The sequence below is a fragment of the Sturnus vulgaris genome, chromosome 8 (assembly GCF_052056855.1).
Source record: "Sturnus vulgaris isolate bStuVul1 chromosome 8, bStuVul1.hap1, whole genome shotgun sequence".
Classification (NCBI taxonomy): domain Eukaryota; kingdom Metazoa; phylum Chordata; class Aves; order Passeriformes; family Sturnidae; genus Sturnus; species Sturnus vulgaris.
Genome location: NC_142250.1, coordinates 35073013 through 35092222, shown reverse-complemented (window position 1 = coordinate 35092222; position 19210 = coordinate 35073013). Strand labels below are relative to the sequence as shown.

The following is a 19210-nucleotide window of genomic DNA, read 5'->3' as shown; positions in this document are numbered from 1 at the left end:
TGGTGGAAACACAACTCGAGGGTATTTGCCATAAGCCATGCAGCAGAACTTTGGAAGAATCCAGAATTACTAAATTTTAATATATTAAAAACAAAAGAAATACAGGGATTTTCACTGAGGAAGTCATAAATAAAACCAGAAAAAAATCCTGACCAGCTGTAAAGGAGGTAGCAATGAAAAGCTAAGTTCTAGGAAAGCATGTGCTGCTGCGAGCAATATATGAGGAAAATAACATTGAGAAACCCATTTTTTATATATATTTTCATGGCTGAAAGTGCAGAACTTGCTGACAAGCTGCAGGGGAGTGTGTGCAGATTAGTCTTAGTGTCTGTAAACTTTCAGGTGTGTGATTGAGGAGCCACTGACATACACTGACTGCAGTGCGAGCATGAAGCCGGGGGTTGCAGCTCTTTAATCTACAGGTACAGAAGGTTTGGATTACTCTGATTCTGGAAAAGACACTTCACCAGTTCCCAAAGGGCCTGTGAAGCGTGAGAACCTGAACAGACCATTGTACAGCACATCAGAACAAAGCAATGATGATCAAGGAAGCCAAGTGATCCAAAGTACCAGGACTGTGCTGTCGGAGCAGAGTGAGAAATTCATCGGTGCATGCGTTTGAGAACAGCTGAACTGGCCACGGGGACTGCCCTGTTCTGGGAAGGGCTGGGGGACAGGGACACAATGCAGGCTGCCCATGGACAGCAGGGGAGGAGGGCAGGAGGGCTGGGCCAGCTTGGCTCAAGGTAGATTTTCACATTGGTAATTCTCCCCTTGGGACAAGGAACAGCTCTGCCAAAGGAACAGGGGTGGGATGTGAAAACTCCACAGCATCCTTGGAGCAGCCCAAAGAATCGGGGCCTTTTCCTTCTGTCCACAGGGCAGCTGGTCAGGGGCAGGCTGGGATCTGAACTTACAGGTCTGGCCACTGACTGAGAGCTCCTCAAGCTGGCTGAGTTAGGAGCCCCATGGTCACAGCATGACACACAAACCACTCCAGCACAGAGCAGCTCAGGGCACGGAAATCCTCATCCCAGCTTACCCTGCATTCAGCTCCCCTGACAGAAAAGCTTTACATCCTCAGCTAGACAAGGTATAAAAGGATTTCACTGCAAGGTAAGGATAAAAAAAGGAAACATCCCAATTTAGAAAGAGAACTTGAACCAGGATCATGCGCTCATGAAGAACCCCTGTAGTATCTGGGGTTGGGTGGTGAATTTGGGTCACTCGCACATGGCAGAGCAGCATTCATCCTTCACCTGGAAATCTGGGCATGCACCAAGCAGAGGAAATCTAATGGCCAAAAAGGGTGAAGACATAATAAACCTCATGGAATCTAGGACGGGGAAAATTGCAGAATTAATACAGTACTTCATTATTTCTTTACTTTTGGTGTCATCACCAAGTTTCTGTAGGAGTTGTGCACGTTTCAACACCATCTAAGCAGCATTTGGAAGAAAAAGCAGCAAGTTCCTCAGGGTTTCCATAGCTCTGAACTACATAAAAATAGGTGCTATGGGGCTTCTTTCCAAATTCTAATTAAAACAATTTCATCTACTGCAAAATTTCTTATTCAACCACCACACCATCAAAAGTGCTTTTCAAGACAACCTGAATTGCACTGTATATGTTAAAACTGGCATTAACCTTTAGTGTTTCAGTGAGATTTTTAGATAAACTTTATCCATTACAGGTTACATGGCTAAAGTTATCAAATATAATAAAATTTCTACTGGAGAATATACTCTGAACTTACAGTCTTAGGAACTTACATAAGTTTAAGTATGGCCACATCAATCAACATGCAAGAAATTCCCAGGTTTACATACTGAGAAATATATAACAGTGCTTTTAAACAACTTGAGCATAGATTCTTCTTTTTAATTAGAACTGCCAAGTGGATTCTCACTAGATTTAGTGACCGAGGAGTAACCTTTAAAAAGGTGTTTTTTCATTTGCAGCAAAGTTTGAGTGATCAAAGTATAAATGATAAAATCATATCATTTGTAACACAGCAAGACGGAGTTTTGACAAGATTAAATTCTCAATTGTGTTCAAGTTCTCAGATTTCACACAATTTTGTTTAGTGTATGCTCACAGGGATAAAATCCCTATCTTTTAGGTCACGTCTCTGAATAAATATCCTTATGTATACTGAAAGGAATCTATTAACTATTAGAAGAAAAAAAAAAGGTAAAAAAAAAACCCCAAAAAGCTTTTTCAGGAAACAAATTATTTCACTCAATGAAAATTTAGCTTCTCTTCCAGTTTGTTCCGTAGAGTTTAGGCTTTATTACGTGGGCACAGCAATAACTAAAATATTAGTAAAATATTGAACATATTTTTGCTTATGACTTGCTGTGGATATCTGTGCAAACAAAAAAAACCTCTCACAATCTGACCTGGGCACTAGTGAGATTTCACAGGAAAGGGCCTTTCAGGGAATTGTCAGAGTATCTAAAAGGTGATGGAGAAGACCAGGTTCTACTGTAAAAGAATCTCAGAGGGAGGAGATATCCATCCAGCTCACATGTGCTTTCAGAAGTGCCCTTAGTTGAAAAATTTCTCTGCAATAATTAAGATGCTGGTATACGTTTCCTATTACACAACCTCTTACACAACCACATGCGGTACATTTATAGACAGATTTACAGTCTGAAAGAAAAATGGGGTTGGTTTGGTTTCTTGTTTTTTTTTTTTCCCATCTTGATAATAAAATTAGCTGTTTTTTGTTTCTTTTTTCGTGTTTTTATACAAACTGTAGTCCAGCCCACTCGGCTCTCTCCAGGCAGCAGGATGAGCGTCCATCCTCTCCCCGTGCTGTGGGAGAACCCTTCCCAGCACGTATCCCCTAGACACGGGTCGCTGCACACCCAACAGCCACAGCACAACGCTCACTCGGGGTCACACACTCTGCGCTGCTCATTTGCACTTTATTGCCCCTCACTCGTCGTCGTCGTCCTCGTCCTCCTCGCCGTCGGACAGGGACGTGCAGGGCCGGATCTGGCGGTAGCGGTCGAGCCACTTCTCCACCATCTGGGTGACCAGCGGGTGGTTGCGCCGGCGGGAGCTTTTCTGCATGGCCACGAGAACCCCGCCCTCCGTCACGCAGCAGTCCAGCCACTCCCGCAGCAGCTTCTCCTGCTGCTCCTCGTTGCCTATCTTTGGGGGACACAACAAAACGCCAGCAGTGAGGCTTCCTCAACGCCCAGCGCCGCTCCTGCTCCATCGCGACGCTTCGGCTTCTCTGCCTCTCTTCTAGGGAGCCGCTCCAACCCATCACACCCAGAGGCTCCGAAAGGAAAATTGCCCACTGCGCTTTCAACCAAAGGCTGAAGGCTCTGCGAGTACTCTCCAGCTCTTCTCCCCAGTTTTTCACATGTATATTTCCAGTTATTTTTAAGCACTACTTATCTACAGTAGGCACCATATATAAGGACAGAAGTCCTTAAAGAGCTTTCTGGCTTTACAAATGCATTTTTAGGTGCCTAAGTTCTTGACATGAAATATTTTCTCTTCTAAAATACAACAAATATTGTGCCTTACTGAAGAAACATCCCTTTCTAGATCTAGACTTGAAGCTCAAATTTTTCTCCCTTTATTTAGAATGCCCACTTTCTGCAATAGCTTCAGTTTTCCAGCCCTCCCTTCACTCATGCACTCCCTTTAGTGAAGTACTTCCACATCTCTATCATGGTTATTAAAACAAAAAATGAGTTGAGTTTCATTAGAATAGAAGGTGGAAAATGCTGCAACTATGGGCCAATATTTGTGCTGCATTTTTAGGGAAAAAAAACCTCAAAAGGCAGATTTCAGTTTTGTCTTAGTGACAGAACCCTTATTTCTGGGTCCTTTTCTAGGTATGCTGGTATTCAGTGTTCTCAGACACAGGGTGGACTGGATGATCTTTGTGGGTCCCTTCCAGCCCAGGACATTCTGAGATTCTAGTCTATGATTCTGTTTCTGTCATTTTTACATGGACAATGAAGTTTACAGAGCTGTAAATAAGCATCAAATCTGTGGGAAAATACCTTTCAGAATCACCTGGAATGATGGGGAAGGGAGCAGTATTAATTAACCAGAAGAACACACTCTTTGAAATTCTTTGGACACCAAAAACTCAGGGGGCTACAGAGATTGCTGAGCTTCAGCGAGCAGCTGTGACAAAGTCACCACCACACACCAGGTGTTTGTTCCTTACCTCTTGAGCAGAAAGGAAGTGAATGTGCAATAATTTCCTCTCGCTGTCCACCAAGGGTAGGAAAGTAACAGTAACATCATCGTCAGTGTTCAAATTAGCACCAGCGCCTCGATTGCCATAGCCATCGTTCTCCATGGCAACCAGGGCGGAGAAATGGCCCCTCGTGTAGCCCAGAGCTATGGGACTCTTCCAACAAAAACTCTGTTCCCATAGCAAAGGCAAATACACACCTGTGGGGAGTGAAAGCACAGCGTAAGGCTCAGAACTGCTGTTCAATCCTTCAAGGAAGGATTTTGACACAAACCTTGTGGTTTGGGCCATACAGAAGCACATCATATTTAAAGCATATATAGTTTGGTCTACACTGACACAGGCCACACTCTTCAGTAGAGCTAATTGTTATTAATTAACACAAATCAAGTATCTTTGCAACTGTACAGGTTTAGACATAAAGATTACAATCACAACCAGTAAATTATCACAGCCCTAAAATTTATGGTCTATAGTGAAGTCATGAACAAAAAACAAAGTAAGAAAAGCAGTCTTTCATGTTTGGTAACTCATCTTAAAATTGAAGAAAAAAAAATTCGGATTCTACATCACAGAAATAAAAGCTACAGTCATATGTCTATTTTTACCAGAGTAAAAATTCCACCATCTGCTCACAAAAGTTATTATTAAAGAACTCACTGCACAAAATGTTACTCAGCACTGATGTAACCCATCCCAGAGAATGGGACTGCTCATATACAGTACTCACAGATTAAATTAACACACATCAATTATTCATATCAATTAAAAAAAAAAAAAAAGCACCAAAAAGCTGATACTACTTTGCTCAACTACAACCAACACCTGATGTCAGAGATTGTGAGAACTGCACTTTTTCTCCCCACCATTTTTAGCAATAAAGACAGCAATTAGCTCGAGATCTCAAAATAAAACTGGAACTCCTTTCTTCCAGGAACATAAATAATTCTTGGTGTGTACTGCTGCAAGACAACTTAAGCAAAAGCACAGCTCACCTTGTGACAGGTTAAAAATAGCCCCCACATAAACTCAAGTGCACATGTAGCATAGCAACCCCTCCTAGTACAGCTGCTGCTGCAAACACAGCTCCTCCGACAGCCACCCAGAGGGAAGGGCAAGGCTAAAATGGGAATCCGAGGCAGGGGGTGGCTTTGGAGGTTCTGCTGAAGTTTTGAGCTCATCTTTTTGTACTGCAGTAAAAATTAGTGAGGGCTATCAGTAAATAACTGTGCCTTCTTCCTCCCCCACCTTTGTTTTTGAATTAGCAATCAAGAGCTACCTAAAAGTCTGGCCATTTGTTTAAAATTAAGAGTCACACAAGTTTTTACAACACCTCGATTTAAAGACAGATCCTTTCAATACTTTCTTAGCCTTCCCTTCCTCCTGTCCCCATTACTAAGTCTCACTCTAAAGCAATGTTAAATACAAAAGGCGACTAACACCAGGTAAGTGTTCACTAAAGGTTTCAAGCCTTTGCATTTAGGGTAAGAACAAAACATCCAGTCAAAATTCAAATTTCCATGAAGATGACATCCAGTCCAATATAAGGAAGACAGTCCCTCAGTTCCTGGGAGCACAGCTATCTGATCTTTCAGGACTGAAAATCATGTTTGCCTCCATCTCTACACTGAAATTCAGCAAGTATTTGGAAATCTTCTTTCACCATTGTTTTATCCTGGTGAAAATTCCACACCAATCATTTCCCTAAGACAGAAAGCTGTGCTACACTTTCCATTCCTCCTCAACACTGTGATGAGCTCCACAAGAAAAGAATTTCAAGCATTGCCAGGGAGAATATCTAGTGCTCTTAGGAGTTATAAAAGTCACTCTGATATAAAGGCAGAAGGTTGTGTAACAACAATTGACATGAACACAAGCTACAGAAAATAGAGAGTATAGGCTAACACCTATCCTGAAGCCACCCACACAGGATTTAGTTTCTCCAGCCTGACCTGATGATCACTTCAGTCAGTCATCTTTTTTTCCTGTTCCATTTAAAAAGCTGTATATTTGTACCACTAAATACACATGGCCAGACCAGGAGGGTCTGACCAGGGTCATAGTTAGGACTTGAGCAAACAGAACTTCCACCACTGAAGCTTTAATATTTAAAGAATTAAGTCGGCTGGAATCTGGGAAACAAGAAGGCTGGCAATTATGGGATTCACAGCAGCTACAGCAAGGATGCCAAGCTGGAACAAGGAATCCCAGAAAAAAAATTTCCTGTCAGTGAGAGTATTTTAGGGGTGGCTAAGAGGGTGCTACAAACTGAACCATGATGTTAAATAAGCATTAAAAAATATTCAATTCCCCATTTCTATTATAACCCACAATTACAGAGTGGTTTAGGTTGGAAGGGACCTTAAAGCCCATCCAGTTCCACTCCCTGTCCAATCTTCCACTATCCCAGGTTGTTCCAAGCCCTGTGCAACCTGACCTTGGACACTTCCAGTGACTTTTGTGGTGGATGTGATGTTAAACAGAGGCAGGAACACCCCAGCACTCCCCAAAGCTCCACACAGGCCCAGAGCAGGAGACTCCTCCTGGCAGCCCACCCCACTCAGTTGGATTTCAGCTGTGCCGATGGCATTTGATTAGCACACATTAACCACAAAAATGTGGCTGGGCAGGGAGAGGAGCAATTCCAGGTACTGTGACACAGGACTCCAAGTTCACCTGTTCCCAGTGCTGTTTCCATGGATGGATGGATGTGACTTGTGGCAAGGAAATCTCAAGTTGTAACTAGTTGGCTGCCTAAATTCCTGGAAACCTATTTGCAGTAAAAGGGTGTTCCACACACTCAGTTTCCTTCTGGTTCACAGAGCAAGAAAATTTCAACACATTTAGGCCATGTAACACTTGTCTGCCTCGATGCCCAATCTAGGAAATAAAACCATTTGCAAACCACTAAGCCTTGGAGTTAAAGGCAACACAAATCTCAGATTTAAAGTGATGTAAGTAACTGTTCCTTCCCAGCATTTCATCATCAAAGGAAAAGTTAACATCCGACTACAGTGATTACTAAACTTTTAGACTCTTCAGAAAAGTAATTAATTCCCTATATGAAGTTTTCTTACTGCCCCAAACTTAGAAACCAAGACTCTAAATAGTTATAAATTAACATTAAATGCACAGCTTAGGGTTTTCTATAGACCATGGGCTTGCCTCCTTCCAAAGTCACCATACTGTTTTCTTTCAAATCACATGTTTTGGGAAGTCCTCAGCTAAGCTATAAATAAAGAGTGGGTCATTATCAAGCAGATGTACTTGAGGCCAGGAATATGAACTGTGGGCAAAACAAATGTCCCAACCCCCTGGAACACACACAGCTCCTTCCCCTCGGGTTCTGTTTACAACTCAGTTTGTGCAGATGCTCCAAATCCCCTCTCATGTTTTATTATTTGAATAATAAAGTATTAGCATGTCACAAAGGGGAAAGTTGCCCAAACACAGATTTGGTTTGCAAAGCAGAAAATGCATCTTTAGAAATCTACAGATGTTAAGTCTAAGCAAAACTGGACTGAGTCATCTTCATATTTATCTTAAGGACAGTCACGCTGTCCTGAAGAAAAGGAGGAGAAAAAGTCAGAAAGAACCTGATCAAGCTAAGCAAAATTATAGTACTAATGAGAAAAAAGTTAGTATTAACATACACTTGCTGTAAAGTGTGAATCACTGAAACACAGATAAATTTTTAAAACTCCCTTTAAAGTATCACAGAATTCACTTTTACAGGCGCCATGCCCATTATAAAATGAAAAACTGCAAGTCTGGAGAGGATTATTTTGTTCTTTTTAATAGTAAATGAAAATTTACCCACAATAATATTCCATCCTTTTCCAGACAGTCACTTCCTGTCACTACTGATTTACAGCCCAGCCTTGTTTAAAAGTGAATTTTAAAAATGCAAGGCTTACCTTGGAAGCGGGTATATCCTAATGTTTCTCCCCGAAAACTCTTGTAATATTTTACTCCATAAACTATAATTGGTCTTCTAAGAATATGTGCAAGTACAAAAATGTGTGTCTGCTCCAAACTCGCTCCAGGCTGAACCAAACACAAAGAAAGACATCACTTGAAACAGAACTTACCATCCTCTACTTTGACATTCGAAAAACAATCTTCAAATTGAGAGAAAATGCTTTTAAGAGTGATAAAGCTTTGACAGGAAAAACAAAAGACTGGAAAATTATTGGAAATAAGGAAAAACATTTCAGCTTGTCAGCTGTCAGTAATAATTCTCTGTCCTATTGCCCAGATTCAATGTAATGGATTTCATTCCCCACTTAGAAGTGAAACTCTACATAATGTAAGGTCTAAAAATAATTCCTTCTTCTGAGGGCACTTTAAGGCAAATACCTTTTGATGATAGGAAAAGGGCACATCCAAAACACATCTCAAAAAAAAACAGCACCAAAATCATGTTTAAAAGAGGAGCTAAAAATATTCTCATAGCTGGAAGCTTATAGGCATGTAAATCTCATTTCGGAGCTGAGTTATAAAATCTCAGCTTGCTGGAGTTTGAGCAGTGTAAGCTGACAGATTTGGAGGTGTGTTCTGGGAGGTCAAAGTACTGCAGGAGCTGGATATTAAACATATGATTGTCTATTAGTTAGTGCTACAGACTTTGCTCTAATACCACAGTTCTTTTTTTGTGTTGCACTGCTTAACAGGAAGCTCAAAAATTATCATTTCAAATGAACCTTTCTATATTGACAGAAGACTTTACTAAGTAAGATTTTAAGATCATTGGCTTAAGAAGAATATTTTTCCTCCATACATGAATATTCTTATTCCTGAAAAACTCTTTTAGTTCTGACACTTCTTTCCAGAAATCAAAATATCAAAAGCCCTCTGAGAAAGAAGTTTTCCTACCTGGCTTGCAAGAGAGAGAATGAATGCCCAATCTTCCTGCCACTGTTCCTCTCGCAAGGAGAAATGTAAACCAAAGCTTTGGGAATACCACGATTCCCACTCTTTCCAGCGTGTGTAGAACCTAAAATGTTGAGAGAGAGAGAGAGAGAGAGAGAGAGAGAGAAAAAATGGTAAAGGCAAAAATATTTACTCAACCACTATAATCCTGACAGTAGTATTTAACTCTTGTAATCCTTCATCCCAAGAAGGGGGGAAAAAAGAGAGCAAGTAGCAGGAAAAGTGGATTTTGTTTTGCTTTTTAGCTTCAGGGGACTCTATTTATTAAACCTCATTTAAGAACCACTTCAAAAAAAGAAGCAATGCTACAGCAAACATGGTCCAAGTTCCTGCCAGGCTCCTGCCTAGTTTGATACTTCTTGCCATAAGTTTTGTTTTAAGTCTTATTTAAGTGTTGATATACAGGGAACATAAGTAAGACCTTCCATTTCATACAGAAGGAGTTGCTCATTCTTCTCATACAAAAAAAATATAGGTATCTTCTATTTTTAACCACATCATGAGTTAATTAACTTCAAAGTACTTGCATATCAATTTCCAACAGCCCATGGTTAAAAGGTAGAATCCCTTTTATACCAGGTTTTAGAGCAAAGGGGTGGTAATTCCACATTATATGGAGTTGTAAAGCAGTGTGGATAAGAATCAAATATGCAAAGTGGGACTTAGATCAGTCGTTATATTTTATTTATCCATTTACCAAGAAAAATGACACATTAAAAGGAAGATGTTTGCTTTTTAATATTATAAACTCCGTCCAACACTATGGAAAAGCCACAACTTCATATTAGGAACAGGGATTTAGGGAACAGTGCTAAGCCAACTTTTAAACAATGGCTTTTACTGTGAAGACAAAGAAACCATTTTGAAGTTTCAGCTTATTAAAAAAGTCACTGAAATGAACTCATTTAATTAAAACCTGAGAATATTAGCAGGCAGTGAGTGTGTGTGGATAAGATCTTTCCTGTGCTTTCAGTGAAGCTGGAATCACCCTAAAACCTTGGTGTGTAGGACAGCAGCCACCAGCCAGGCTGGGTTTCCTGAATCCAGCTAGAACCTTTGCATGGCTTAAAATCCTATTAGGATATTTGAATACATATTTGAATACCTTTGTTGCTGATAAATATTTTGCCTGTTTTCTCTCATCAATGTCTAACAGCATTTTGTGCTAAATGAATTAATTCCCGGGTCTCCTGAAAGAAATTTAATCAGATTCTGGGTGAAGAAAAAACAAAGCAAAACAACAACAAAAACTCCCACATCACCAGAGTGAAAGCCCAGAAAAATCAAGGGAGGAAAAAAAAAATGAAAACACCAAACTACTCCCTAAAAGCTGAACTGTGAAAGTTTCTCCTAAAGAAGTTTCTTCCCTGAGTTATCAGCCATAGACAAGATTTTGGTTTCATTTAAAGCAAACTTTTCAGGTTAACACAAGAGAACTGAATGCATCCATTAAAGAATAAAATTCTGAAAGTCAACTTAGGGCATGTGCCCATTCTCCAGCAAAAGCTAATGGTGGAATACAAAAAGGGACACATCAGAACACACTTTTGTGTAAAGAAAAAAAGTACAGTTATTGAAAGGTGAGTGGGAAAGACTCCACAGGCCAGAGCCTCTGGGAACTTCACTATGGAGCTTTTTGTGAGTACCAGACATAAGACTGTCTCTGGTAAATAGATTTTTCTTTGTTCAGCATCTAAACAAACATAAAAAAAAGGAGGTCAAATGAGTTACGTGAGTGTTTTCTGTCTGACTATAAAAATACCCATTTTTAAGTGTCTTTGTGGAGGCTTTGAAGAATAATTCCACTAGATAAAAGTTTAAGCAGGGATTGCATTTAAGAGCTTGTTCCAGTGACGACATCAGCTATCAGCCACATGTCCTAGTCCACAAAATTAAGTGTATCTTCTCAAATGGAACCTATACAGCACCTATAGGATGTACAGAATGTTCCATTTACAACAAAATCTGGTTAAAAGACTTATTCTAAAGACTTGTTCCTAACAAGGAACATGACTTGTTCCCTTGAAGAAACACATCAACCAGTTAAAAATTATGCTTCTAATAAGGATAAAGATTAGGCGAACTCCAAATAAAATGAAAATTCTGTCTAGACATAAATAAAAAGCTTAACAAGATTTAATAGCCCCTAAATGAGTTATGTTAAGATACAGCAGTAAGTCAACCACAGTTAACACCAACATTCTGAGGGATGTGGTAAAATCTCAGTAGTTTGCAGCATGTTTTTGGGTATCATGGTTGGTTTTGTTACCATAAAGAACAAAACCGGATCTATCCTAGATTTCTGTTCTGGCCTCATGGGAGCTCCCCAGCTGATACCAAGGAAATTCCTGCATGGACAAGATGCACACTCCGTGCTGAACAACTCCAAAGCACTGGCAGATCCTTTCACACACTGGTTCTTGGGGGAATTGCTACTGAAGCACCACTTTCTGGAATCCAGCTCTGAATGCTAATCTGGGGAGCTCTCCCCCATCAGCACAAAATTTATTACAGGTACCCCTAAATGAACCTTTGTTGTTGACCTCCTGTACAGCAAGAGGACAGGGACAGGCTCTTTCTGCAGTATGTGCTGACAGTGTTTCTCCTGTCCTTGACTACAAGAACAAAGAAATGATCATCTGTGACTTGGATTATCAGTCTTTATCAGCTCATCCCTTAGTCCAGGACACCCTGGAGAGCTGTTGGACACCACTGAAGGTCCAGCTAAGATTGTCCCTTTAGCAGAAGGAAACCACAGTATCCAACTAAAGAAGGCTGTCAGTGCAAAGTAACAAAAGTTGTTTTACAGCAGGATAAATCAATTTTATGGCCAAATGACAGAACCAGTTAAATGTCAACACTCTCTGCTTTACTGCCATTATTTTAGCAGACAGAACAGGGATAAAAAGAGCAATCCTGAGTAAAGCTGTAACTAAGCAGATGGAATGAAAATACTGAAGAGTTTACAAAGAATAGAAGTCTATATTCTACTAACAATCTTCTGCACAGCTCCCACCAAGCAGCAAGGCATGGCATGTGCACGATTTACATTGCAAGGACACAAAATCCAGCTGCAGTAACCGTGGTCAGTGCATGCTTGACAAGTATAAAGCATTTTAGTGTTTGAAATGCCATTTGCTGAGTTCATGCCATCCCTGACTTCGGGGCGTCCAAGTTTCCAGTGCTCGTATTTAAAACACGAGGTGAAGATCCCAGCTGGGAGCAGGGTGACTCGACGGCTTTGAGGAGCACAATCGCCAGGGAAGTGGGGAGGGGTGGCTGTGGGGTTCTGCTGCCTGGACTCACCAGTGGGAGCAGTCGTGTAAACTGTCGTGCAGAGCCTTGCGCAGCACGGACTCCTTGTCGTAGATGCCCCAGGTGGCCTGGAGCACGGAGTCGAGCAGGCAGTCCCCGGCAGTGCGGTTCCAAAGTGCGTACAGCCTGCTGTCCAGGCGTGTCCCCAGCTCCAGGGACCAGTTAATGATGGGAGACTCCTCCTCCAGCTCTGCAACGGCACAGCCAGCTCTGAAACACGCTTATTCACCTCACAGAATTCACACAGCACAATCATGGCATAGCCTCAGTAATCTACCCCTTTGCATGAATAAACTCTGCTTTCCTTCATACAATGAACAGGTCAACTACACTGGCTGAGGAAATCTCTCCTACTGTCAATAAAATAAACCAAAACCAAACGACAGCACCACATCATTTATTTGAGGATTGTTACTGAAATGAAAATATTTTTTTCAGTTTTCCTTAAAAAGCTTGTGGCTCAAAACTGACTTTTAAAGATTTTTAAAAGCTCTACAAACACAGTTTCTACAGACTCCATTCTCCCTCTACCTCATAAATAGACTGGAAATGTTAAAATAATTTCACATGGGCATGCAGTGACAGGATAAGGGGGGATGGCATTCCAATGCCACAGAGCAGAGTTAGATGGGATGTTGGGAAGAAATTGTTCCCTGTGAGCACGGTGAGCCCTGGCACAGGTTATCCAGACAAGCTGTGGCTGTCCCATTCTGAAAGTTGCTAGCTCAAAGCAACTTGGTCTACAAGGTCTTCAAGGTCCCTTCCAGCCCAAACCATTCTGTGACTTCATGAATTCCAGGTTGAAGATCAAGTTGAAAGCACCCAACCTCTATTTAAAACATTTCAATAGACAGAGCCACATATATACAGACATATATAGTTTATTTTTAGTAAGAGACACATTCTCTAAAGAAAGGCCAGGAGTAATCTCAGCTGTTCTCAGTGCATTTACCTTTCTGAACATCTCTGTCAAGTACTTCATCAAATAATTTTTCCTGGACTGTGGGCGGTAAATCTTCAATATCTGGAAAAACAGAAAGCAAACACAAGAGTGACTTAATGCTACTGTAAAAGAGACATCACCAGCTGCAGCTCAGGAGAACTCACAGAACAGCTTTTGCCCTATCAGCCCTAACACCTCCTCTGGAAAGCTGCTGTCACCATGTGTGACCCAAGGCTTTGCAGAGTGCTGAGGCAGGTTTGTATCTCAGCCTCACTGTCACACCTTTGATGCAGAAAGGATCATCACAGCATGCATAGGGTAAGACTGGATTTCTCTGAAGGAGAAAGTGGAGAACCACTTTGAGGTGAGAAATTTCAAAAGAAATTTCAACCCTATTGTATTTTAGCACAGCTTCAATCCTGAGCAATGGTTTTCCATCCATCTGGAATGGCTTCTCCTCTGCAGTCTATCCAAATGGACAGGTCCAGTTTGCCAAGGGATGTGTTCTTCTCCAGAACATCCCCTTCCTTTGTTACCACATTCAGGCTTCAGTGAAATAGTTCTGAGAACCCCAATGGTTTGCAGCAAGTTAAAAAAAACAAGAAATGGGAAAACTATTGAGCTATGTCATGGAAAATGCCACTAACTGACAACTGCTCCAAGAGCACTACAGACAGATTTTGCAACTACCTCATAAAAAAGAGGGAAAAAAAAAGGTGGAAAACTGTGTAAGGGGCAGAACTCTTTTGTGTCTGCTGTATCATTTAAAGCAACAAGCACTGTCACACATTCTAAAACTCAGCATATGCCACACAGTAAATATTTGCTCCTGGCCTGCATTCCAACAGAGGATAAGCAGTAAAGGGTTGCCAGCAACCAGAGGACCTTTGCTGGTTTCAGTACAATCATCAAACTTAAACACGTGGAAGTTAAGGCAGTAAATAAAATAGGAACAGGAACATCCAGCACCCCTTCAGGCACTCTAGGGGATAAGGACTGGGGCCTAAGTGCTATTTCAAGGACACAAAGATCTCTCTTAATTGGAGTGAGGTAACTGCCAGTCCTGCTCAGATGTCCAATACCCCAGGGCTTTTAGGTCCACATTTAGGCACATGAGTTGCTACTGAAGTACATTAATGCCTGGTGCAGGCAGGGTGATGTGGGATGGTGGGATGGACTTTTTTTTTTTTTTGCATGATTGATTGGGGCTTTTTAAGTTAAAACTGCTTGCAGTGACCAGCAATCAATGTAAAAGCTTTGCTCTCTAATATCCAAGCACTGGCTTTTCAGGAGGATCCAATTTGTTTATTTGAAAGGTCCAGTGGTTCCCAAACTACATTGTTTAAGAAATATCTGACCAGGATTGTGTGATTTATACTTCTATGCTTGGAAATGCCCTCTGGAGCCAAACTGCAAAAGATGTATAGTTGGCAAAGTGTGAGGAAAGTGCACCCTTTGGTGCACAAAAGCTTTTGAACAGTTTTATTTTTTAATTACTTAACAGCTATTACCTGTGCCAGAAAAGCTGCACAGTGTTTTAAGATTTCTCTCTTGAAAATACTACAAAAATCCTTAAGCTCTGGAGAGAACATTTCTCACACGTGTTATGAAATCCTTCTGTTGCCCCTTTCCCCTCTCTCCCCTAAAAAGCAATGGAATTTTAGTCTCCCAGACACACCCCATATATCCAATCCCCCGTGCCTTTCATACATGACTCACAGAGCACAAGTGGTTAATAGCCAGACCTTCTAAAGAGGAGATGAGGTAGCACTCAACCAAAGGGGTTCAAAACAGAATTCTTGTAATGTTTTTAATAAAAAGACAAACAGATCAGATCTGCTGATTGGCACAGTCTGCAGCTGCACATTTTCTTACTATTGATAGCATTTCTATTAAAGGAAACAGCTTTTGAAGATTAAAAGTCTTCTAATAGCTCCTTGTTAGTAGATAAACATTCTCTTGATCTTGGAGCACCTCAAAAGTATTCAAAAAGTGCTATTGCTACAACTAAATAAAAAGAAAAGCTCTGGGCCTCAACAAAAAGGACTGAAAGCTAAAATAGCCATGTGAAAAAATCACATCATGGACCAGAAATGTCTGGGCTCCAATTTTCACTTTAAATACAGCCTTTCCTTAGAACACACCACTTTTCTTCCATTTCTTCATGCCTAAGTAGGACAACAGATGCTCAGTTCACAGGAACAATGTATGGATTGAAGCATGCAAATACTGAGTCATCAAATTCAACTACTAAATCTGACCCAATAAAATAGGTCTTAACAAATAAAACTCTAAAAGAAATTAATTAATAAGGCTCTTAATGAATAAAACCTACACACACACCACCACCAGAAAAATCAAAATACACATCGTTTTCAACTAGTGAGCAAGCAATAAAACCTTGCAGCAGGAAGAAGGGTTCTGTAGCTACCTGCAGGTAACGTAAACGTCACAAGGTCAGTGAGGAAATAACAAGCAAAGTCTCCCTTTCGCTGATGAAGAGATGCAGCAATTTCACGGCGGATTTGTTCTGTCACCTCTGGGCACACCATGGCAGGAATGCACTTGGCTGCATGTTGGGATACCTGTAACACAACACAGTTACTGCACTCAGGATTATCCCATCAAATATAAAGATTTGGGAGGGATGACCACCAGCAGAGTGTTTGGTTAGCAAGGAATGCAAGAGAACTATAAACACTGGCATCCTGAAAGAACAAAAGTTTAGTGATTCTTAATGAAATGTCTCATTTGTCATGGAACTGAAAACATAGATCTGGTTAAAAAACATCTTTAAATTGAAGTGAATTAACAGGTGAGTGCTCCCAGCTGAAAAAGAGGAAAAATAGGTAAGAGCTCATAATAACAACAATCTCAAATCTCATGCATGAGTCAAGTCTAGATTTAACAAAACTTTATTACCACAGCACAAGAGAGCTTCCTACAATCTTCCCAAAACAATTAAGCTAAGAGAGTTCTCCAGTTCTAGTCATCACTGGCAGCAGAAACCCACTCAGTGATCAAGGACAAGTGGCACAGGGATGACACCAGATACATATTAAAGAAACCCACCTTCAAGACCCACATTTTCACTCATTCATATCCTAGAAAAGAAAATTATCACTGGAGCTCAAACACTACTAAGCATTTCCAGAAATGGCAAGATGAGCCAGTATTCCTAGACACTGAAACAAAACCAAACACAAAAATCCCTAAAACAGTATGTCAGTAAATTAACTTGTTTTTAAACATATAACTCCATCCACACAGAGTTATGTAAGCAGCACAAAGCTACTGACATCAGTGGTATATAAATATATACTCAAGGCTTTAACTACATTTGTCTTGCTTCATCTACTCTTTTTAATTATTCAACACTGAGCATTCCATCATCTTTATGTGCTTTGCAGGCAAACAGCAGCTTTCAGAATTGCACTAATCATCAGGCAAGGAGGCAGAATAAAAGTCTCTCCCTGATCAGATGAGGAACCAAAAGTCTGACTTGAAGAAAACAGACAAAAAAGGTCACCATTATTTACAGGACAAAGATGGAGAACAGAAGAGGTCACCAGAAGTGAGGTGACACAAAGAAGTGGAAGAGCAAAACAGAGGAACCAGTCAGTCTATAAAATGGAAAAGGAATAGGAAAAAATGCAGCAATTTTGCAAAGCAAGAAATTTGCCTCTCTCTGGAAGAGAAGCTCCCACAAAACCCAGGAAAGCCAGCCCAGGTACACTAACTCATTAACAAACTCAGAACAAACTACGCTGTCATTGATGTCAGTGCTTTGCTTTGAGAGCATTTCCTCTCCCCCACCCAGAGCACAGGAAGCCTCACAATAGCTCACTTCCACTGCCAGTAAGGTCACAACGTGTGCCAAGACTGTTCATTAATGAGAAAACTGAACATCCTCAGGACCATCACAACAGAGTCTCTTAAAGCAAACTCACTTCTTGAGGAGAAATCCCAGGCACAAGGCAGCGATTCACATCTATTTTACCACGACCACAAACCAAAGCTGTGTGCCACTGGCTGCACACAGTGGTGCAGTGACACAAAGTGCTGTTCCATCCCTGCAAGGGCCAGGGGAGCTCACCTCAGTGAGGAGGATGGCCAGCATGTCCTGCCTCTGGAAGCGGATGGCCAGGTGCACCAGGGTGTAGCCCACGTCGAAGGCGGACGGGCGGTTCAGCAGCCGCACCTCGTCTGCCGTCAGCTGCCGGGCAATGTCCCCTCCGGATGATTTGTAGGCTTCCACGGCAGCTAAGTCACCTTCCACGACTCCTGAGGGCACAGAAACAACACACAGTTCATCTTGGACAGTGAGGGAGCCATTCTGGAACAAGCCACCTCATAGAACAGCCCACCCGTAGCTGTTCTGTTACAGGCCAAATAGACCATGCATAGCAAGAAAGTTGCCAATCTTTAATTATTTTAAGCAGAAGACTGCAAAATATTGACACTTACCTCATCTCTCAGACCATTTCTGTAACCCACACTAATAGAAAATGTAAGAGATCAAAAGTCAGCTCAGAAGTGGACCCATGATGAAGCACCAGCAGTAACATACACACAAGCATTTCATTTGACCAGAGAGAAAGTCATTTCTTCACAGTACAGAGATTAGTTTGATCACTTTATCTTCCTTTTTATTTCAAAAAACAAATTACTAGATCATAGAAATAGAATCTATTAAAACGTTTTTGGACTAAAAAGTTTTATTTTCTCCAAACAGTACCAATGGTACAAAGCATAATTTTTTCTCTTCAGCTCACCATCTCTGCTACTAATGGAGCCTGAGAGTTTCACTCAGGATACTCTATTAAAACTGAATTAAAGAGAAATTAAATACACTGTGTGTACCTTCTAAAGCAAGATGGGAGGAACAATGAATGAACCCAATGTCTTCTAGAGACACTGGTAATCTTTGATTTCTGTACCATGCTTCATATCAAGACCAATCATGCTGAATCTATTCCTTAGCTGCAAATTATCAGAATACACTATCAGTAAGATGCGGAGCTGCTAATAGGATCTGTTCCAATATAAGACTTCCTAAATTTAGAAATCCCTTCAAATATATTCTATTTTAGGTATGTGGTCCACAAGAGAACAGTGCAGTGCTGAGCTGAGGAAACAGAATAGTGTCCCTAAAGCCATCTTTACTGGAGCAGTAAATAGAATCTCACTCCTGAGAAGCAGCCCTCGTTGCAGCAGCTCAAGCAGAGAAGAGCACAGATGACAAATGAGAAAGCCCTGTCCCTATTTCCTGCACCTCCTGAGAGTCAGCAGCTGAGTGGAGGCCATGAGGCCGGAGATTGGGACCCAGCTCCATCCTTCACTTCATCTGCTCACCAAGACTCAAAAGCTGATGAAGAGGAAAGGTCATCAGACCCAATCAGGACAATCACTCCCACTCAGGACTTGAAACCAAATAAAAAAAAGGAAAAAAACCACAACACTTCCCTCCCCCTCAAACAAACCCCTCATCCCAAACGAGCAAAAATCCCCTACCAAAATTAAAAAAACTCCAACAGGACAAATTGAAGTAGCTGCTAGCAGAGAAGCACACTAACCACTGGCTTGCTGGTTAATCCAGGATTTAGAAAAGCATTCTTAGCTCAGCCAAAAAGTATCATTTTGAATGCTGGGATTATAAAGCTTTCTGAAGAAATGCAGGGGGGACAATGGATTATCAGTGCAAGACATTTCTCTACAGAGTTATCAGCTGTGCTCTGTATGCTTCCACACATAACAGATTATTCAACAGTGCTCTGAAGCAGAGAAGT

General features: G+C 41.1%; 1 protein-coding gene across 4 annotated transcripts in view; it reads right to left on the bottom strand.

The window, feature by feature from the left end:
* Nucleotides 1–49: 49 nt before the first annotated feature.
* ZRANB1 (zinc finger RANBP2-type containing 1) overlaps nucleotides 50–19210 on the bottom strand; it is a 41744-nt gene continuing 22583 nt past the window's right edge. For all 4 annotated transcript variants that reach the window (XM_088169440.1, XM_088169441.1, XM_088169438.1 and 1 more), the window contains exons 4-11: nucleotides 17518–17705; nucleotides 15853–16006; nucleotides 13431–13502; nucleotides 12470–12668; nucleotides 9107–9227; nucleotides 8149–8278; nucleotides 4202–4431; nucleotides 50–3162 (exon numbers count right to left, since the gene is read on the bottom strand). In XM_088169440.1, the coding sequence (XP_088025566.1) occupies nucleotides 2944–3162; nucleotides 4202–4431; nucleotides 8149–8278; nucleotides 9107–9227; nucleotides 12470–12668; nucleotides 13431–13502; nucleotides 15853–16006; nucleotides 17518–17705 (1313 nt within the window). In that variant the 3' untranslated portion in view covers nucleotides 50–2943. The remainder of the gene's footprint in view (nucleotides 3163–4201; nucleotides 4432–8148; nucleotides 8279–9106; nucleotides 9228–12469; nucleotides 12669–13430; nucleotides 13503–15852; nucleotides 16007–17517; nucleotides 17706–19210) is intronic.